Source organism: Mucor velutinosus (assembly GCF_035048745.1).
Source record: "Mucor velutinosus strain NIH1002 chromosome Unknown tig00001569, whole genome shotgun sequence".
Lineage (NCBI taxonomy): Eukaryota > Fungi > Mucoromycota > Mucoromycetes > Mucorales > Mucoraceae > Mucor > Mucor velutinosus.
The window spans coordinates 76,312-97,420 of record NW_027041921.1 but is presented as its reverse complement, the minus strand read 5'-3'; the positions used below and the strand labels follow the sequence as shown (position 1 = coordinate 97,420).

The 21,109-nt window shown below is 39.3% G+C and overlaps 8 protein-coding genes and 1 non-coding gene across 9 annotated transcripts; 2 read left to right on the top strand and 7 right to left on the bottom strand.

Annotated features, from left to right (window-relative positions):
• Window positions 1-683: 683 nt before the first annotated feature.
• Window positions 684-2,880, top strand: ATC70_012206 (uncharacterized protein; the record flags this gene model as incomplete). Its single annotated transcript, XM_064831387.1, has 4 exons — window positions 684-756; window positions 833-1,176; window positions 1,240-2,456; window positions 2,511-2,880. The coding sequence occupies 4 exons, from the start codon at window positions 684-686 to the stop codon at window positions 2,878-2,880; spliced, it is 2,004 nt and encodes a 667-aa protein (XP_064677667.1).
• A 257-nt stretch (window positions 2,881-3,137) lies between these two features.
• Window positions 3,138-4,297, bottom strand: OPI1_4 (transcriptional regulator opi1; the record flags this gene model as incomplete). Its single annotated transcript, XM_064831386.1, has 2 exons — window positions 3,138-3,995; window positions 4,055-4,297. 2 exons carry the CDS (start codon window positions 4,295-4,297, stop codon window positions 3,138-3,140), a joined length of 1,101 nt encoding a protein of 366 aa, XP_064677666.1.
• A 195-nt stretch (window positions 4,298-4,492) lies between these two features.
• On the bottom strand, window positions 4,493-5,988 carry ATC70_012204 (uncharacterized protein; the record flags this gene model as incomplete). Its single annotated transcript, XM_064831385.1, has 4 exons — window positions 4,493-5,483; window positions 5,539-5,748; window positions 5,805-5,868; window positions 5,919-5,988. 4 exons carry the CDS (start codon window positions 5,986-5,988, stop codon window positions 4,493-4,495), a joined length of 1,335 nt encoding a protein of 444 aa, XP_064677665.1.
• A 174-nt stretch (window positions 5,989-6,162) lies between these two features.
• Window positions 6,163-6,780, bottom strand: PLP2 (Proteolipid protein 2; the record flags this gene model as incomplete). Its single annotated transcript, XM_064831384.1, has 3 exons — window positions 6,163-6,348; window positions 6,401-6,567; window positions 6,621-6,780. 3 exons carry the CDS (start codon window positions 6,778-6,780, stop codon window positions 6,163-6,165), a joined length of 513 nt encoding a protein of 170 aa, XP_064677664.1.
• Window positions 6,781-7,478: 698 nt separating this feature from the next.
• On the bottom strand, window positions 7,479-7,551 carry ATC70_012202. The gene has a single exon. It is a non-coding gene; the product is annotated as a tRNA-Arg (tRNA).
• Window positions 7,552-9,029: 1,478 nt separating this feature from the next.
• Window positions 9,030-10,771, top strand: SEC62 (Translocation protein S62; the record flags this gene model as incomplete). The annotated part of the gene is made up of 2 exons (XM_064831383.1): window positions 9,030-10,035; window positions 10,092-10,771. 2 exons carry the CDS (start codon window positions 9,030-9,032, stop codon window positions 10,769-10,771), a joined length of 1,686 nt encoding a protein of 561 aa, XP_064677663.1.
• Window positions 10,772-14,426: 3,655 nt separating this feature from the next.
• On the bottom strand, window positions 14,427-15,253 carry VAC8_2 (Vacuolar protein 8; the record flags this gene model as incomplete). Its single annotated transcript, XM_064831382.1, has 7 exons — window positions 14,427-14,487; window positions 14,546-14,625; window positions 14,684-14,793; window positions 14,847-14,870; window positions 14,937-14,985; window positions 15,040-15,123; window positions 15,185-15,253. 7 exons carry the CDS (start codon window positions 15,251-15,253, stop codon window positions 14,427-14,429), a joined length of 477 nt encoding a protein of 158 aa, XP_064677662.1.
• Window positions 15,254-15,429: 176 nt separating this feature from the next.
• Window positions 15,430-15,857, bottom strand: ATC70_012199 (uncharacterized protein; the record flags this gene model as incomplete). The annotated part of the gene is made up of 4 exons (XM_064831381.1): window positions 15,430-15,478; window positions 15,532-15,658; window positions 15,715-15,784; window positions 15,849-15,857. 4 exons carry the CDS (start codon window positions 15,855-15,857, stop codon window positions 15,430-15,432), a joined length of 255 nt encoding a protein of 84 aa, XP_064677661.1.
• Window positions 15,858-17,621: 1,764 nt separating this feature from the next.
• ATC70_012198 (uncharacterized protein) lies at window positions 17,622-19,400 on the bottom strand (the record flags this gene model as incomplete). The annotated part of the gene is made up of 6 exons (XM_064831380.1): window positions 17,622-18,507; window positions 18,574-18,814; window positions 18,866-19,011; window positions 19,070-19,139; window positions 19,198-19,262; window positions 19,321-19,400. The coding sequence occupies 6 exons, from the start codon at window positions 19,398-19,400 to the stop codon at window positions 17,622-17,624; spliced, it is 1,488 nt and encodes a 495-aa protein (XP_064677660.1).
• Between the last annotated feature and the right edge of the window lie 1,709 nt (window positions 19,401-21,109).

The window sequence follows — 21,109 nt, the reverse complement described above, 5'->3', positions numbered from 1 at the left end:
CAGGTATTCCTTGGTTGTTCTGTAAAATTACTTTCCCTACACACATATATATATATATATACCCCATTCTCCTACTCTTCTTTTCTTCCCACTTTCATACCTAATAAAAATAAATTTGCTTAAGACTAAAAAGCACTCCTTATACTCTACTCTCTATCGCCAGATGTTGTCATGTATAAGTTCCATCTCCTTATGTTGCTGCTAAACATCTCCTAACGCTGTGGTTGACATCTCCTTGATCTTGCTTTGTCCTGTATATATAAACCACCTAGATATCCTCGGTTTCAATCATTCTTTATTCACTCTATTCCATCCTTATCGTCATGCAAAAATACTACATCTTGCTGCTTGCTCTGATCTACTCCATCATCTCCGTCTGTCAAGCAGGCAGTTTCCACCGCAGATCTACTGAACATCTGTTTGAAAAAAGAGAAGAAAACTGTGATATCTCCTGCCCTAGCAATGCCTGCGCCGAGACATGCAATAATTCCAACATTGATCGCAACCAGGTATCTGATGTCCGAGTTGTATGTCAAGAAGGTGTCTGTTATTGCGGTTTTGAGGTTGCTGATGATGCCTAATGTGTTTGCCATCGTAGCAGTGACTGTATGAATAAAAAAAATGTCATTTAAATTTTTGTCCTGTCCAATATCTTTCTTGTTGTTTCCTACCTTTGTGTTTAAATGAGTAATCTACTACCAAAATCTCTCTTCTCGGCATCGACTCTCAAGCGAGAGCCTATGGAAGATACCGTAGGTAATTGACAAGAATGGCACTTGTTTAGCTTGCACAAACAGCTAACTCCCCGTCCAATGTTTTGATTGTTCAACAGACTCTTTTTTAACACAACAACCGACTACAAAGAGGCAAAAGCACAACAATGGCATCTTTCATAATACAAACCAAACTGCTAGCTCATCATCGCCTGAGGCTCGTTCTAGAGCAGCATCCAACAGCCGAGCACTGAACCGCAAGTCCAAGAGCCATCAAAGCGGTGGTAGTGATCTTGAAAACCACTCTAACAATGACGATGAAGATAGCAGCAGCAGCAGTAGTAGTAGTAGTAGTAGTAGTAGCGAAGACGATCAGGATGAAGACATTGAGATGAAAATGTTGAGGCAAGATCATGTCTCTGTGTCCCACATCAATCATACCATGCATCATCTCCTACTCAAGGTACATTTGCGCAGTAAAAAAAAGCCGTAACATGCATTGTCTCTGATCTTGCTGATCATATAGCTCGAAAGACAACAATCAAAGCAGAACCGTTACCTTGGCAAATTCAAGCAAATCAGCAAATCCATCAAAAAGACAAGCCGCTTGATAGGATACAATGCCAACTTGCTGGCCGAACAGTGCAACATAAATCAGGCCATCCCAGGAAAGAAAGCTGTGTCTGTCACTCCATCCCGCTCTCCTGCTCAACAAAGCCCTCAATTAGCCAAGCGATCCCTACCATTTTCAGCCAAAACAAAGCAAGCTGAAGCTGCTGGGAGTAGCAGCAGTGAGAGTAGTAACGAAGCCGACGATGCTATTCAAACGGTGAGTTCGGAGCCCCCACATTCAGTACAAGCTTCATCACCGCCACCGCCACCACCACCACAACAACAGCAGCTGCTGCCACCTGCCAGAGCACCTGCTACCACCCCCCGTACTTCGGCTTCCAGTTTTCCAAAGCCAAAACGTCATGTTGCTCGAGATTTCAAAGAAATTGCATTTGGACGTAGTCAAACCATGGATATTTACACTATTCGTAGAAAGCAGGGCGATGTTGTGTTTAACAAAAAGCCACGCTCATTATTGTACAACATTGCGGATGACAGCATGAGCAAAGGTATGAATGAACTGATGATCACCACCTCCTTGGATGGCGAACTCCAATTCTGGAATGCAGCTGAGCGAAGAAGAATCAAGACGATTGGCAAAGATCATATTTACGACTCATGGATCGACGATATCTGCTGGGCAACACCATCTACGCTGGCATTTTGTCCACCACAGAAATCAGATGAGCCTGTCAAGTTGGTGCATATTGGCAATGTGACAAAGACAAATGTAGAAGGTCGTATTCAAACCTTGGATGAATCGCCTCATGAGAATGGCATATCTGTCATTGGTTCATTAGAGACTGGCGATTACAATACGAGAAACATGGAAAAATGCAGTTTTGTCACAGGCGGTTATGATAAAAGCATCTACCTTTGGAGCTTGAAGAGGGAATCCCCAGACGATAACTTTACACCTACTGGCGTGTCTAGACTCAACATCAAGCACACATCTGCGATCTATTCGCTCTGCTACGACAAGTACAAGAATGTGCTCTTTTCTGGTGGCTCTGACGAAAGATTGGTGCTATTTGATATGCAAACCAACACGACGCTTCGAGAATTGAGGCTAGCGCAGCGTGTGAGTCAAATCATCCAAAGCAAAGCCAACCCCAACATTATGCTTATCACGTAAGTTTTGTCTGTCAATTGCTGGCTCCATTACTGACGTTTTCTTTGCTTTAGCTCTACACTTCGATCTGAACAATTCTACATTTATGATCAGCGAGTGCCTGGTTTTGATGGTATCAAGCTGAGATTTGGTCAGCATGAGTCAGAAACACTGTCGAGATTCATGAAGCCTGATATGCATGAAAATGGTTATGTGGTGTGTTGTGGACATCAGAGCTCGTCCAAGCTCAACTTTTGGGATCTGCGATACACTGATGTGCATAAATCAGTGTCTTTTAGCATGGACACACCCTCCACCACTCGCATACTGAGATCCATGTTCAAGCCTAATACCGAGACGATTGTGTCGCTTTCTTCCTCTCGCACCATGAGTTGGCTAGACTACAATGTCAAGCGAGATGAGATTGTAAAGACCTTGGTTTAGACAATAAAAAATGGCATGGCCTCGTAAAAAAAAAAAAAAAAAAAAAAAAAAAAAAAAAAAAAAAAAAAAGATTTAGATTACGTGTATTTATTACAGTTTAGCTGTCGATACAAGAGACTTGAAAAGAGAGAAAATATTACAAATGTAGAAAATAGTGGCAAGAAAAAGGGGATTGATCATTAATAATGTTTGTTGTATACTTTTTTTTTTTGGTTTTCGAAAGTGCAAGTGTCTGATCATGGCGATTGTCTTTTTTTTTACTCTTCTTCTTCTAACAAGACATCGTCCTGTTGTTGCTGTTGCTGCTGTTGCTGCAATACGACGCCTTGAAGACGACGCTCCTTTTCATTCTCAAGCTGACCATAGAGCAAATAAAGAGCTCTCTCATTAGACTCCATTGTGCCCTGAATGGTAAACATTCTCTCGCCAGAATCATCATGAGGTGTCTTGGCGATGGATATATGAGATCCAGATAATCGACGAATTTCAGAAATCTTTGATCCTCCCTTGCCGATAATACAGCCTACCATATCACTTGGAATTGAGATTTGTTGTGTACGAACATCAGCGTTTAATGGGGGCTGCTGTGAATGATGTGGTGGTGGTGGTTGATATGATGTACGACGAGAGGGTTGAGATAACGATGACGCTGATGTCGAAAAATCTGTTTGATTGAAATCAGAGCCGTTGCCAGTACGAGTAAATGAAGTGCGCCTGTCATTGACTGAAGTTACTTTGGTGGGATTATACAAAATTGTACCATAAGCTCTATCCTTGTCTTCAATGAGACAAGCACCAATCTCTGAGATGGCTTGTAAAATAGCTTCCACGGTGCCACGCACTTCAACAACGCGTTCCGTACTTTGAGGTAATAAGGTTTTGCTGGCTGTCATGCGAACACCCGAGTTGTCTTGAATGTGCTTGATCTTGGCTCCCTGTCTTCCAATGACTGTGCCCATCAAATTGTGTGAAATCAGCAAGCGCAACGTGGTGATGGTATTAGTAGCAGTAGCAGCATTGCCAGTGTTATCAGAGGCATCCTGAGATGTGTTGCCATCCATAGTATTGGCAGCGACTGGATTATCGATCATGGTGCGGGCAATCAATGAGTAAGCCTATTCACAGACATTTTAACGCTTCAGTCAGCCGAATACAGGTGAGAGAGGTAGCTTACCATGGCCACACCTTCCAAAGTACCACTGACAGTCAATACACGGTCATGGACACCTTGAACCACTTTGGAGACGCCAGCCTTCACACCAGTGGCATCTCTCAATCCAGCGACATTTTTACCTCCCTTTCCGATAATAACGCCTGCTTCTCTCGTAGACACCAAAGCACGAAGCGTGAGTTGATCCTCCTCGTGCTGCTGTTGTTGCTCAGATGCAACAGTGCTATCTTCTTGATGTTCAGACATTGGATCCCTGTTATGACAGTAAAGAAAAGTAAAAAGAGGGGAGAGAGTAAAAGGAAAAAGGGAAAAAAATATCAGAAACGAAGGATATTCAAATTTTTCGAGCAAAAAGGGCACTTAAGAGAAGGTAACACTGAAATAAGTGGAAATTACCACGAGAGAAAGGCAAGGGTCCAAAATAAACTTTTTTTTTATTCATCAAGCACAATTTGTACAAAAGACAAACGAAAATCCTTGCTCGTCTTGTCGCATTTTAGCTGCTGAATCCAGCTGTTTATGGCATTTGATGCAGCAGAGACACTTTTTATGCCATCGAGTGGCCAAAGGGCCCGGGGTATCGTCCATGATGGAGATGCTGCATTGGCATCGGGGACAGGTCTTTGATCCACCCAGCTTGAGCATCTTTTTTCGAGGCATCAGGGTGAAGGCATGGCAGGCATGGCAGAAGGGCTTGTCGTTGATCTCAAATACAGGATCCCCTAGGTTGATCTTGCAGCCGTTCGCATGGCATTTGAAGCAGTCAAAGTGGTACGCCTTGTTGTTGAACTTGAACGAGTCTTGCTTGATGGGCTGATCACAGCCATAGCAGTGTCTGTCACAATGTGAGTGATAGAACGTTTTGCCATCAGTAGCACATTCGCCATCCTTGAATGGTAAATGACATCTACTACACAGAAAACAAGATTTGTGAAACCATGCGTACTGTTGTGGCCCAATCGCAATCTTGATCTTCTTGCGTGTGGCATCTCCTAATGGCTCATGGCAATGGTGGCAAGGTCTTTGCGATAGTGAAGACTTTTTGGGTATAGGTGTGGATTGCGACGAAGCAGGTGGTATAAACATGGAGGTAAGTCGATGATTTCTGGGTATTTCTTTAGGCTCTTCTTCGTCTTCTTTTGTGTCTGTAGGAGAGGGCGTTCTTGACAAAGGCGGTGGTATCAGGGACAAGTCTTCAAGGCGAGTGCGAATTGACTTGTCGATCGAGGGACAGCTATTGCGGCCTCTTCTACCACGACCGGCTTGAGACATGAAGCAGGGTTCACAACAAGGACGGTTTTGCAAGTCAACTAGTGGATTGACGTCAAGCTGTTTTCTACATTGGAAACAAACAAAGCACTCTGTATGCCAGCATTGCTTGGCATATTCAATATAGCTTTGATTGTTGGAGACAGCCTTATGGCATGTGGGGCTAGATGACAAGATTAGATTCCTTGCGACGCAACCAAGACGTTGTTTGTACATACCAGGCGCCTTTGCTGAACAGTTTCAAATGACATTCCTTGCAATAAAAAAGGCTTTCTTCTTGTATGACTTGTTTGTAATCCAGCACACGGCTACAGCAGGTACATAGTTTACTAATTGGATCATAGAATGCAGACTGCGTAACAGGAATTCGTTTGGCAGTTGGTGATTTGGGTACAACTTCCTCGGGCGATAATATGGTGCCTGCGTATCTAATAGTGTAAAGGATGAGTGGCCATCTTTTGAGCACTCGTATTTCGATACTCACTGCGATTGCCATCGATCAATGACCGATACTCCCCCTTCCGAAACGAGGCTGCTAATGGTCGATTCTAAAGTGGCATTAGTTTCAAATCAATGGCGAACAAGTTGGATACTTTACGAACTGATCTTCCGCCGCATTTACTGCATTTCCCAGCAGTAATTTCGCCACAACGTTGACAGAATCCCATGCTATAATATTGTAATGAAAGAGAAGAGGAAAAAAAAAGAGAGAAATTAAGGGGTAACAACTCGCTGACATATGGCATTTATATAGCACACTAGAAACCCAAGAAAACATTCCCAAAATAGTAGAAAGCAAAACAACATTTACATTTTTATGGCAACTTGTATACAATTCCGTTTTATTCATCATCCTTCTTCAACTCTCCCTTCTTTGTAGGAACACCCGTCTCGACAAATTGTTCGTCCTCTGCCAAAGGCTCCTCAGGTTCCTCTTCAATCATTGTCTGTAAGAAGAATTCTGCAATCTTTTCGTGGTTTCTTTGTTGTGCTTCATAAATAGGCGAAATGTTCATTTCATTCTTGATCTACTTGGCAGGCGATAAATAAAAAGGCTGAGCATAACAGTCTGGTCCTTACCTTGCAATCACCTCCTGCTTTCACCAAGATCTCAACAACCTCCAAGTTGCCGTTCAAAGCAGCCCAATGGAGAGGTGTATTGCCTTGATCATTCTTGGTATTGATTAATTCGATGCGCTTCTTGTCATCCAATGTAGAGAGTTGGTCAACAATATATTTCACAATGTCTGTCCGTCACTGAGTCATCATGTATAGTGTTTTGTTGCATTGCAAAACTTACCAACATGATTATTAGCACTGGCCATGTGAAGAGCGGTTTTGCCAGTATCATCCTTTTCAACAAAATTCTCAGGTGATGCCTTGACCTCCTTCAAATCTTCAAGCTCGCCTGCACGAGCAAAGTATACGAGGTCGTCTAAAAGTTCTTGGTGGTCGGCCATGTTGATTATAATAAGATGGAAAAAGGGCTGATTTTGCTTGTGTGGAGATGACAGGTTCGCAAAAAAAATTGTTGAAAAAATGAGGCTTTGATTTGCAATGGTCTCCGACGCTTGATTTGATCTCGCTACGCATGATTGAGTAACTATTCTGTTGTTGACCTATTGTGTATTGCTCTATAATGTAGCTCCTTACCTTCATACGTTATTCATCGGGATAGATTGAAGAGCTTCTGTGGCAGGGTATGAATGTATGCCCTAGATGAAATGACATGATCAATAATCAATGTACACCTTGGTACTAAAGCTAAATTTAACAGAAGGTTCCGTATACAAGCTTTGATTATTGAGCTTGGTTTTAATGATTCAGACAAAAGCACTCTTTAGACACCTCAAGAAAAAGAGTATATACCATCTCATTCTAGCTGAATATGGCTTATGTGATTCAATTCTAAAAATTTGATAAGGTGGAAAATTCGTGGGCTAAACCTATTGAATCATTCCTTGTTATCCCTCGTAAGTTTTGAAATGCAATATCGAACTTGAAAAAAATAAGATAAGAGCGTGGACACATATAAGTGTATACGAAAGCTTCTGTGTGGAACTCAAACCCTTTTATAAAATTTCATCTGATACATGTAGTAAACCCATAAATGAGAATTCAAACATCTCACGTTAATCTAAAATGTGAGAAAAAGAATTGAGGCTACCAGGGGTCGAACCTGGAATCTCCTGATTCGTAGTCAGACGCCTTATCCATTGGGCCATAGCCCCTCGACATGTTTTGTCGTCTTGATAGATAGATCCAATGGTAGGAGTTAACAAATAACTTAGAGTGTAGCTAATAGATTGAGATTATGTTCGAAGATACTGTTTATTGATTGCATTTACAGCTTATATTTATACTATTTCTACGATCGATAATTACTTAATCAATAGAACTTTCCAATAGATATAATACTTGATATTACAACTGATAATCAGATCAATGTCTGCTGCTATCAGTTTCCAGTGATGTGTCATTTCTAAACCGGATCTCCAAATGCGTAGGAGCAATTAGTTAAAGCACAGATCACATCAGATCATAAACTTTGACATGAAACAGGATTCAGTTACGATCCGAATAATGGCATGTTCAGGATAATAGATTGGATCTATTATCCTATCACCCAAATCAACCCATCTAATACCTTATCCTTACATCAAATCCCTCAATTCGAATAGTATATAAACCCTCTTATTTCCAATGTAATAAACGATATTCTTTACCTGATTAATTTCATACTCTTTTTATAAATAATTTATTTCTGATAAATCATCCAGTACCTTCGAGTATGTGCTGGCGCCTTTTGGTCGCTTTCTTCAAAGTTGGCTTAAACCTAAATTTAGGAACGACAGTTTTTGCGAACTCTTAAAGTTTATTCAATTATTTTGTAAAGTAGAAAAAATTATAGAGTGTCACCAAATTATATTAAATTATGAAATGTAGGGGTGCAGTGAAATCGGGTTTAATGGATTTCACAGAAAAAAATAAAGCAAATGTGGAATTTGAGGCTTGATAGACTAAAATTCACGGAAAAAAAAGAATAAAAAAACAGTAATGTCAACTTGATAAAGGTATATTTTATTATCAAACTGACAGGTGTAAAGTAAACTGAAGTCTCTCTACTGGCCAGGTAGATGATCCTTCTTATATACTATAACAATGGATAAAAGTTCTATTAATTAGATTGACAAATAAGTCAACTCAGATCAACTAATATCTAATCATGCTAAAAGACAACTCCAGCAAGCTAATCATGATTTAGCTCTGTCTGGATGAATAATTAGACTCTCATCCGAAGTACCCTGATCTATCCTTTCTATAAGGATAATTAATATCGATCTAGTAGCATGTATCCGATAGGTACAGTCTTCTTAGTCTATATTAATAGTACATATCTGAGTGTATATCGCTAAGCATACATCTTTAGCATGTATCTGGATATATGGCATGTCTATAGCATATCGTATGCATGTCTATAGCATGTCTCATATATACAGTAGTCGCTCTATATAAGGCTACTTTTTTGGCGAGGTTTTTTTAGCCTTATTGCCCGCATAGCCTTAACTGACGCGCGTGACTTCTGTCAAAAAAGTCGTGCGCGTAGGATCTATTACTATAATAGTTGATCGAATAAATCAATTTGACGCCTCCCCAGTAACATTCATTTATCTGTTTATTTTACTTCTATTGAACGCAATATCCTATCATGTGCCTTAATCAAAGATCAAGAGATCGCCTCACAATCGAGCAAAAGTATCGCATTATTATGCACAACATGCACTTTCCTAATCTGACGCAAATGCAACTCGGTCAATGGGCTCAAAAGGAATTCAACCTTCATCACTCAGTCAAGCAAAAAACTGTATCGAACGTCTTGAATTCACAGGACAAGGTGATCAAAGCTTACGAAGGAGGAAATTTGAAGGGAAAAAGCAGCAGAGCCTTGACGATGCCACAATTGGACAATGACATTTTGGAGTACATTCAAGCCATGAATGCAAAATCTCTTCCTGTCAATCGTGGAACTATTGCAGCTTTTGCAAAAGTAGTCGCACACAGAAAGTACTGCATGCATGAATTGCCAAAGAATAAGCAAATCCATTTCTCAGATGGATGGCTAACCGATGTTTTCAAGAGAATTGGTGTCAAGTCAAGACATTTATATGGTGAAAAAAGCTCAGTCGACTTAACATCATCTAAGATTGTCGAAGAACTCAGAAAGATTGAAGAATTGTTGGAGCCATATGATCCCAAAGATATTCTCAACTTTGATGAAACTGGCTTATACTACGAGCAACAGCCAACTCGCACCATTTGTCAGGAACCTTTAGGTGGATCAAAGAAAAGCAAGAACAGATTCACAGTTGGACTAATCACCAACTATGATGGATCCTATAAAGGGCACCCCATTGTAATTGGGAAACGAAAGACACCAAAGGCAGCAAACAAAAAACCTGCTTTGTACAGAAGAACCACCAACATCGGGCAATCCCATTATGTGGAGTACCATTCATCTCCCAATGCATGGATGAACACCGACATCTTTAGGAAGTACGTCAAACGTTTGAATGTGTCTTTCGTTTACGCCGGAAGAAAAGTTGCTCTCTTGGTTGACAATGCTTCAGTGCATAAACTGAAAGAAGAATTCAGCAACATTAAGTTGATTTTCCTTCCAGCAAACACAACAAGCAAGTTGCAGCCTTTGGATGCCGGTAAATCAACAAATTTCATTGATATCCGTACTCATCTCTAATCACACACTCGATAGGAATCATTGCGAACTTCAAGGCTCAGTTCCGTTGGCACCAATACTACAGGGCAGTGAACAAGTATCTTGCTGGGGTAAGCCTTGATCTTACCGAGGAATACAGAATGGATGAGGTGGATGCTCTGTATTTTCTTGCTGATTCTTGGATCAAAGTTAAGCCTCAAACAATCCAAAATTGCTGGGATCATACGAAGATCCTTGATTTTAAGTTTGCTCAGAGACAGAGAGTCGACTCGGAGGATGTACTCCCATCTTTCGAGCTACCTTTAGACGATGATCTAGTCAGCCAGTTGAACGAAATCATCCCTGAACTTCCTGGAAACAGAAGTAATGATGGGGTTCAATTGGTAACTGAAGTAAACGACTTGGATCTAAATGCAGATGAGTCTGATGCAATCGTTTTTAATCCCGTGATTGTTGAATTTGAGGATGGCGATGATGTTACCCATCGATCACAAGAGCTTGAGGTAGAGGAAGAACCAGTAGAGATTTACGATGTTGATACGAAGGAGATAAGGGAGAAGTTGAAGCATGCGTATGAAACTATCTTGTACCATACCATCCCAATGGATAAAAAAGAAAAGTCTATGCTGAAAACTATCCGTAGGAATCTGAACGATATCAGATCGGAGGAAGTAGCAGAGAAAAATCAAACAGATTTACGTGATTATTTTGTTTAAATGTACTACCTTTCAATAAAAGCTTTCTATTTTTTATTATCTGATTGGCCTTAAATTCAATCTCAGCGATCACCACTATGAAATAAGGCTAAAATTTTTAGAATCTGTAGCCTTATATAAAATTAGGCTATTAAGGCTAAATAGCTGGTAAAAAAAAAAAATCTGAAAGATTTCAGCCTTATTCCCCGCATAGCCTTATATAGGACGGCCTTATATAGAGCGACTACTGTAGTACAAGTCTGTAGTACATAAAGTATCTGTAGCTAGTATCACGGATATAAGCATGTGTCTTATAGCGTGGATCATGAAGTGCACATCTGAAGCAACAAGCTCATATTGCATTAATCTTGGTGCCTATCCAGATATGGCAAACATCCGTAGTCAATGTCGGAATACAAGTATAAGTCTATAGCGCCATTCATGTCCGTGGTGCCATCTATAGCCTATATCTTATATAGTATGAATCTTATAGTACTAGCGTATCTGAAGTTCATATCATATGGTATAAATCCGTATCGTACATCTACTTCAATGCACACATAGTTTATATCTGCATCGGGTAACTGGATGAACTGTCGGAATGCAGATTAAAGTGGACGTATTCCACAGTAGCCTAAGATGCACGCTTGTATGCAGAATTGTGGTTGTTTGGCGAAGGTTTTGAGCCATAATATGCATCTCACCACGAAGGGCGGACAGCTTTTCCACGCCTTTGGTTGATACTAACGATATCATAATGTACAATACAGAGCATCTGAGTCATCAGACAAAAGAGTAATTTACTTACTCTTCTGGCAACGGGACCCACTACGTCGTCGCTTTAGGTCGAATTCTGTTCAAATCTAACCATTTTCAAGCACTAATAACTCATGTCATAAAGCGTTTTGAGCGCTTGGAATAGCACTACTCACCTCATCTTGGCTACGCTTTACTTCCTGATGCTTTATCTCAATTTTTTTGGGTCGTTGCAAATTCATGAAAATCCTCATTTCTCCATGAGCATTAGCAAGGAAAAATTCTTGAAAATCAAATGATTGCGTTTTTCATGTCAAAAGTGAAGACTTTTCCTATGATACATATTAGATCAAATTGATCGTAAAGATGAAATGCAACATTGTAAACTCTTTCTATGATATTTTCATATGCTAAATTTTGACATATTCACAGAAAACCTGTTTTCATATTTTTGGAAATTGCTCATTATTTTTGGTCCGAAAGCTGAAAGAAATTAGCACCATTCGATGCGGCTTCTTTAGTTCTCTAGAGATGTATTAGAAAGTTGGGTGTGACAACGATAGTTTTCATAGTCAAATTTAGCAAAAATGTTTAAAGGATGTGAGATCAAGTTAAGTGTGAACACGAAAATACCTACTACACAAATTCAAATTAAATTGCCGCACTTACTGCTGCTACGGCAAAAGACTGAGACCAAATTTACTGGCCGTGACGTCGGATAGGGCGCCCTCTCATTTTTCTGTACCCCATTTTCCCCTTTTTGCAAAACGCGTTTAGTATCAAACCATGGTGGCTTTGGAAATCGTTTCATTGATAATAACACTCTAGCTTCTGATAACGCTGTATTGTACTGTGAGAAAGACTTGGTGCTGTTTCTTTGAAGTGGAATATATTAGTTACCGTTCGATAACGAGCACTGGAAGACATAGAATTAACACTAATTGAATTTGTTTATTATGTTTTGATAATATTTTTGCCTGTTTGACGTGGGTGCTGCTGCCATTCCTTTTCTGCTGTCTCTGCTGTCTGCTTCTTTGGTCTTTGCCTGGTCTCTGGTGTCGTTCGTTCTTTGGTTTTTCTATTGTGCTGGTGTTGCTGCTGCCGCTGCTAATATGGCCTTTCCTGGTCTACTGTGTTTGGTGCATGCTCATTCTTTGGCCTATATCCGGTGATTGTGTATCCTCTGGTCTATTTACGGTGGTGGTAGGTGGTAAGTATCTTCTTTCTTCTGGTCGCAATGATATAAAACTTCTTTGAACGTTTGTATTATTGCTTCCTTTTTCATGATAATGCATTCATGATGTTCGCTTCGTTGCGTTTTTTTTTCTTCTTTTGTTGGTTGTGTTGCTTTACATCCGACTATTACCATGCATGTTGCTCACGTATGCGTTTTTGTTGCAACAACAACGAGCTGTTCTGAACGTCTCTGCTGTTGTGTTTTTTAATACTTTTCTTTTACTCACTTTGTGTGAGTCTTCCTTTTTTTGCCTACATACTATTATACTTCTACAGTACAGTAGTATGTTCTTTTCTTATTTCTTTTATTACTATTATGTTTCTATGAAGCATACTTTTTTTTACGTTGTGTGGATGTGCCTATCCCTGAAGCTCAACAAGACTTTATCCGAGGCTAGGAGGTAGATAGGCTGCCTCCACTTGGTTATCACTACTTACTTTAGTGATGATTGAGAGTCTCAACGCCAGAATCTAAAGCTAGGTGGTGTAAGTAAGGCATGCTCTAGCACCTGGGGGAAGTTTGATGACAGCAGCGGCTATAATGCTATTATAACGGCGCTTAAAATTTTTCCTCACATCCAAACAGAGGGAAACCCTCGCAATTTTTTTTTAGGTCAGCGGAGTTTTCAAGCGATTTGATTGGCTCAGAGGTTCAGGGGCCGAAGGGTTATAACTAGTTAATTTTCTATTGATTTGTCATTAATTTTGATTTCGTGTCTGTAATAAAAAGGTCATAATCTAATAAATACAGCTTCTTGTGACATTTAAGGCTTATTATTAAGTCTGAAATTCACGAAAAAAAGAATATATAAAAGGTATATTTATTATCTAACTGACAGATGTAAAATAAACTGAAGAATCTCCACTGGCCAGGTAAATGATATGGCAAACATCCGTCGTAGTCAATGCGAAAATACAAGTATTAAGTCCATAGCGCCATCCATGTCCATAGTGCCATCTATAGCCTACATCTTATATAGTATGGATCTTATAGTGCTGGCGTATCTAAAGTTCATATTTTTCTTATAGTATAAATCCGTATCGCACTATTAATCCAGTGCACACACAGCTTTAGTTGGGTTCGATTTTAGGAGCGATTACCTTTATTTTCAAATTTTCAAAGAGAGGTTGATTTATCATGCCAGATTCAATGGCATTGTCATATTGATGAACTAAATAACGGCAAGCTTTATTATCTGACAAACAAAATGGCATGTGAATTACGTTCAGCACCATTCGTCCAGGAATTTAAATAAAGCCTTTACAAGATTTGTATATGGGACTTCACTAATGTAGCATTTGGTATTGTCAGTGTATCAAAAATCCAATTTTTAGGCTAAAAAAAAGCCAGATTTGAGAACCACAAGGATACTATGTACATTTGACAGAACCATATGCATTACAGGAGCCAAACCTTGTTGTTACATTCAGATCTTACTCGATCTAAAGACACAACGTTGGATTCACAGGTGTTTGGTAAGCCAGGCAGATAAACATTGTTCTTTGGCTATTCTATAAAATCTTCTCAAACGATAGTTTATTGAACGCTGAATGTCTGCATTTTCTCACTGAGTACCTATTGCCAATTTATGAAGTGTTGGCTTTATTATTCGTGATAGATAGATGTAATATATATTTTTGACAATTGGAAGAAAAGAAACAGAAAAACTTGAGGTATGGCATATTAGTTGCGATTCAATAATGCCTGCTCACGTACTCTTCTCTCGTACTCCTTCTTATCACGTCTATATGGACACAAACCAGTTAAATGACCCATATTTTGTGAAGAATGAAAAAACTTACTTGAATAACATGTAGGCGTCTTGTTGAGCAGGACTTTCAGGATTAGGGTCGTTCAATAAATCTTGCACACCGAGAAGGATCTAGTCCATGTCATGCCTGAATGAGCACTTTTTCATCGAGAACATCATGCCGCCGTACCTGTTTAACCGTGATAGCTGGCTTCCAACCCTCATCTTCATTCAGAATGGACAGACAAACAGTTCCAGAAGGATAGACGTTGGGATGAAACAATGGTGGTGTGAATTTGCCTACGCAGACAAGATTAATTTCGCAGCTAATCCATTCAGTAGTCCATATTTACACTTTGGTGGTTTACTAGGATAATCTATATGAATCAAAATACGAATCAATTAGTATGATAATGCAACACTCTATATCAAAATGCATTTACCATCAGGAAAGGTCATAGTGAGCTTGTACGTTGCTTTTTCCCAAGGAGTCTGATAATTTGCTTTGTCAGTTTGCTTCATTAGCACTATACAGCCATAACTTACATTATCTTTTCCAGGAATACCACAAACCCAATTCATCAAGTCTAAAGAGTTGTCAGGGTTCTTTCCAGGTCTGGCCCAAAACCCCTATTGTTAAGTATTTAGCATGACAGCTGATACGAGTATCCTATAATCAATGAATACATACATGAGGATGATCTTTGCGCCATTGCTTACGCTCTTCCATCAAACGACTACGAGAAATTCCAGAGCTCATACCTAATTTGCGTGCTTGATAATTTTAAATTGTGTGCGTATGAAGCGAAAGAAAAAGAATCAATCAAAGAAAAATATTTTTATTGAATGGATATCGAGGTTTGAGTAAAACCAAACATAAACTGGTTCCTCAATCATGTTTACGCGCGTCACAAATGCAAATTGGCAGTGGTATCATCAAATCATTGCGAGTTGATCGTTCTTCTCCTGTCTAGTTTGACGATGGCTGATGAAACAAATTAATTCATGGTTCAGCTCATATAATTGCCCTTTACTTACTAAAGAATACGTCCAACTTGTGCCATCCCGGTCAAAAATACGCTGAAATTAACTGCTGCAACCATATAATTCTTGGGAATGATCACAAAGCCATATCTTGTCCAGATGAGACCAGTAACTCCCAAAGCTTGATTAATTACTAATTAATAGATGCCTTTATAATATTTATAGATGCCTACGTACACAGGTTTTGTGATAAGCTAAGTTGATCTGCTGGTTTCTGAAGATCACCCAAGCCAGCAATGACTAGCCCCTACAAATAATAAGCCAGCCAGATTGAGAAGCGTGATAAACACAATGCGTGCACAGATCAATACCCATTTCATGGTGGGGGCCCAAAAATGTATAGTTTTGGGCCCTGCTGGCGAATTCAGAAATCTCGAAAGCAGTGATTGAGTTGCTGCAGAAGACATTTTACGCACGATTGGAAAAGAAAGACAAAGAAAAGTGTGAGAAATAACTCTTTGTAAAGCCATTTGTTGGAGTGGGGAAATAATTTGAGGTTGGACCAACCTTAAATCTGTCTTCTTCTCTGTTTATTCTACATGTATACACTGCTATCGAGGGATTCAATATCCAGCTTTCTGATTGTAAGTCTCTGAGCATGGCGATGATGTTCGTTGTCTGGATAGATTGACTCCAGGCGACGAATCGATCGAGAAAACAGAGCTCGCTCTCTTCTTGATACGGAATTGCAGTTTGTGGCCATTGTTTTCTGTGCCAGTGTACACACCATCGCAGTAAACTTCTTTGTAATAGTCTAAATCTGCATCAATTTGTAATTTCAGTAAAACGTCAAAAGGCAGGCCCTGAACCGACATTACCTCTTGATTTATATTCTGGTAGAAATGCTCTTCGTTTTGTATATTTTTCATGCTTCCATATGTCAATGCTTGATTTGACTTTTTCTATGAGATTCATGTTTGCAGTCGCTAAACGATAAAAGGGATCTGCATGATGAAAAGCATTCCTTTTTATACTGGATGATGGATCACTCATGTATTCAGAGTCTGTGTTCACACCTGTCAAACAAGTTTTGCCTAATACAACTGGGCTTGGAAGATGCCTTTCAACTGCATCGTTCCAGGTAAAATGCTAAAGATACATTTATCGCACGTGTCATCTATTTACCCAAAATTATGATCTTGATTGGAAACAAGATAGACGTATGTACAAACAGTATAATCGTCCAAACGTATAGATGGAGCACATTTTTAAAGGCTAGCTAACAGTGCAGAGATAGGATAACTGTGCTTTCCAATTGTTCAAGCAAGATTGACGCTTGTCAGTTGCCCATGTGTTGGCCCTTTCTCTATATAATGTTCAGCTTTGATTTCCAGAGTTTCATACAGCTATTTATATCTGTTTCAATTTATTTATCTTGCAGTTGCAAAACACAACGATATTCATAATTTCAACGTACAATGCAAATAATGCTGTATTATTACATAGGCATTTGCAGAGCGTCGTGTTTAATTGTGCCTTTAATGCTGGCCATAGAGTGTTTCAGAGTATAAAACAAGATGCAATGTAGAATACGTGGACTCAAGTAATTATGCGATTTATAAAAGCACCTATCAACACAACAGCAACTATTGAACATCCAGAGGTCATTGCATGCCAAGCCAAAAAGAAATTTCCGGTGTTGATCAAGTAGCAACCACGTGTGGCGATACAAACATTACCAATAAGTGCAATATCCCTTTCTTCAGCCCGTCATTCAATTAACAGGGTAAACATCACAGCAAAACGGACTAATGGCTGCGCGCCAATAACATCTATTTATGTAACGCGGTGCTCGTATACAGGGGTAATAGTGCGCCTGGATAGTTATCAATTGTTACTCAAGGTACTAAATAATTGAGCAAACTAAACAGTTGCATGCACACGGATTCTCGGATTAAAGATAGTATAGTACGGAAGAGACTTTAATTGAAAAATAATAGACAGGATAGGACGAGCATAGATATATAAAAACAAGGTAATGGGATGAATGATTGCGCTGTACAAAAAAAAGGGGGATATTTAACATAAGAGAGAATGAGCGAAGGATTATGGAATGTCAATCTGTGATGATATACAATGGATTTCTAGCGATAATATGGGTAATTGTGTTGTTCATTTAAAGCTGGAGAAGCATGCAATGCAACCAAGGGCGCTGGAGGCGGTAATAGCAATGGAAACAGAGAGGATTTGTTCATGTGTTGATCTAAATTATTCATAATGGCTCTTAAAGGAGGCAGTCGAGTACCCCAGCTTTGTGTTCCAGTGGCATTTTGATGTAATTCAGTAATAGATGAGGGAGGAGTTGGTAGATCATTTAAAATGCCATGTTCTCTTGAATGGAAGGAAGATTTAGTATCCGAGCATGTATGATATCTTGCTAATGAAGGATCTTGTGGTAGTCGTCTTGCCATGGGAGGCGGCGAATCTGTGAAATGGCCAACGTTGGAAATCAGTTCAGGAGAGGAGCGTCCAGTATTTGAGTTCAGTATAGGCCACGAAGCACGCGGTAGGGATCGACTGTATGCATCTCGTTCGCTACATCTATATCCCCAAGACATGGAACGAGGAGTGGATGCGCTTGATGCTGCGTGAGGGATAGTATTATAAATGGTGCTTTCTGGACTGGGGAACGCTTGGGCATGATCTTCAGGATATTGATACTTGAATTTGCTAGTCAATCTTTTATACTCTACGTCTTCAGCTGAATTGCAAGTAGCAGCAGTGGTACTGGAAGGCGGCGGTGTTGGTGCAGTAGTAGAATCTCTGCTGTTGTGGTGATGAGGTGTTGTTGCTTGCCAACGACCAAAGAAGACATCAGACGTCGAAGCAGATGGCTCAGCATACGATGGAGAAGAGACCACCATCTTTGAATGTTTTGTATGATACCTCTTTGTTGGTTGAGAAGCGGATTCATTCGTTACAGATGAGGCAGATGATGAATCATTTCCATTTTCAAGTTTCCTCTTTCGTCTAAAAGTGTGATGAATTCACTAATTTTAGTAAAACTGGTTATTTTTATAAGAGTTCAAGACTTACGACTGAAGACGATGCTCTTTGCGAATTCTCATTTTGACACCTTGATCAGAGAATGTCCTTGACAAAAATGTTGCTTCTACTGGACCAGGAAATTGCTTTGGAATGAATACAGTAAATGTGTTTGAAAGCATTGTTCGTTTGTTTTCAACTTGTCCTTCGACAATTTCAAACAATGAGAATTTCAATTTAAATTTGCCTTCTTTCTTGACAGCAAGATCGCCAAATACAAAGAAGCCGCCATCTAGAAGAGATGTCAGCGTTGGTTTAGGTGTCAGTAATCATATCTTCATACCTGAATTATCAATATCTCGAAGTCGATAGAGTGAAGATACGGTCGAACCCGACATGTAGTCTTGCACTGGTAGTAATGGAGTTTCTGGATCATCTTCAGTAACCAGATTAGCAACAGTAAAGTAAAACGGACTCTGCAAGCATTTCCTATCGAGGTATATATCTGTTAGTCGACTCTAAATCAAATTAAATTATGCCTACCTACTTCAATTCTTCTTCTGAACAATTCTCCCAGTGTAGTTGTAAGATGGGTGGAGGTTCAATGGGTCGTCGGTCTTAACGAAAGCACAAATTAGTTGGGTCGCTAATGACGATTGAAAATTTTTATAATACCTCTCTCATTGATCAGGCTAACTTTGGCTCTCTCTGGCTGCTGTCTGATTTCCAGATCGTAATTTCTATTGTATAAAATGTGAATAAGATAAGCTTTTGCATCCATTGCCTGTGGACATTTACGTTTGGACAGGAAGTGTTGAGAGAGAGCTTTCTATAAAACGGTAGGTACATCCACCTGAGTTACTGCTGGATAAGGTCATGGTTGTTATTATTATTCATAAAAAAGGAAAAATTATAAGAAAAGAGCAAAATTGAGAAAAGAAGAGGAAAATGAGAAAGATATTGGAACCTCTCTTTATTTATAATCACTAAAAAAGAGGGGTTTTTTCAAGTGTGCAACGATTAGCTTTTTTTAGCGATTGGGAAACCTTGTTTTTTATGGTGTTTAAACATCAGCGAATGCATGAGCTAATTGCCGCTTTAGGTGAAATTATCTATTAGAGACTCAAATAATTTCACTCGATCTAGTAATTTGCCAAGACATTTATTCCGGGTTTTTCATTTGTTGTACATTTGCTCAACCATGTAATAAATCATCAACAGCAAAGGGTTACACATTTCACAATATCAATGAAAATAGCTAGAAAAGAGGGTTAGGGATGCTGAGCCTGCCACAGGTATAGCCAACATCTCCATGCCACACGCAACGCCAGATCATGTCACATCTCATCTCATTCATCTTAGCGTTACCATGGATACTAATACTTTCCAGGGTCTGGTATCTAAAAAAAAAAAAATACCAAATAAGGATTATAAAATAACCATTTAAAGAATTTTTAGCCATATCATTCTTCATCAAATGGTTTTCTGTAATGCCGTGCCTCAACTGCTCGATCTGCCAAGATAATATTTGGATTCAACGATTTTAAATTTAGAAGATTTAATATTAGAAATAATGTATCGCAAGCTCGGTTTCCTTATTGTGAACGAAAAACGACGCAAATACTCCTCATCGTGTCACAAACAGGACTAGAACAAAAAAAAATGTTTAGTTACTGAAAGAAAACCGAATGATTGATGGATGAATGTCTCACTTTTTGGTTGCTTTTATCCGTCAGAATTTTTCATTGATGATAAATGACGCACTGTCAAAGGAGCATAATAGGCCAAGCAGAGCTACTTTGTACATATTCACATCATTAATATATTTGTGTCCATTCCATGGCTTTTATTAGTAAAGCAATGATTAAGTTTCCATAATTAGAGAAATTAACCAAGTTTAGAGTATAAAATCTTTATTGTTATGGACTCAGTTATAGCATGTATCACTTCAGGCCTTACGTACTCCCGTTGGAATAATCATTTGAAGTTCCTTGTGAGAGTCAGACCGTGTTTATTACGGCAATGGTAGTATACAACTTTAATTTAGCGCTTCTTTGGTTTGTATATTTGAGGACGAGAAGCGCCAAACCAGATAATACTGGACGTAATCATCATGCTGTTTATCGCAATTACGTCTCAATCCCAGATATTACCACATTCGCTGTAATAAAGAACTGCATGTCCTTTGAGATAAGGCATACGATGCAATGATATCTCTATGCATTTACTGCAAAGCCTTGATGTGTTGCGTTTACTGATAGGAACGACCAAATCACCCACTTTCTCTCTCACGTTTAACTGCTTGAAAGAATCCCAGTAGCACTAACTCGCTGTCGCTTCATTCTAGCAGATTGCTTGATTTTTATACCAGTACTATATAAAATCAATGGAGCCTTTGAAGGAAATTCGCAGAGAATTTGTCTATTAGCCATATGTGTCTACGGTTACAGCTATATCAGCAAGATGTCATGGTTTCAGACTTTTCAATTACTTCTCGGTATGATTTATGACAAGTATCCTTACCTTTTCTCTCCCTCGTCTTCCTTCTCTGCTTCCTCTTCGTCCTCCCGCTTTCGTTTTGTTTTTT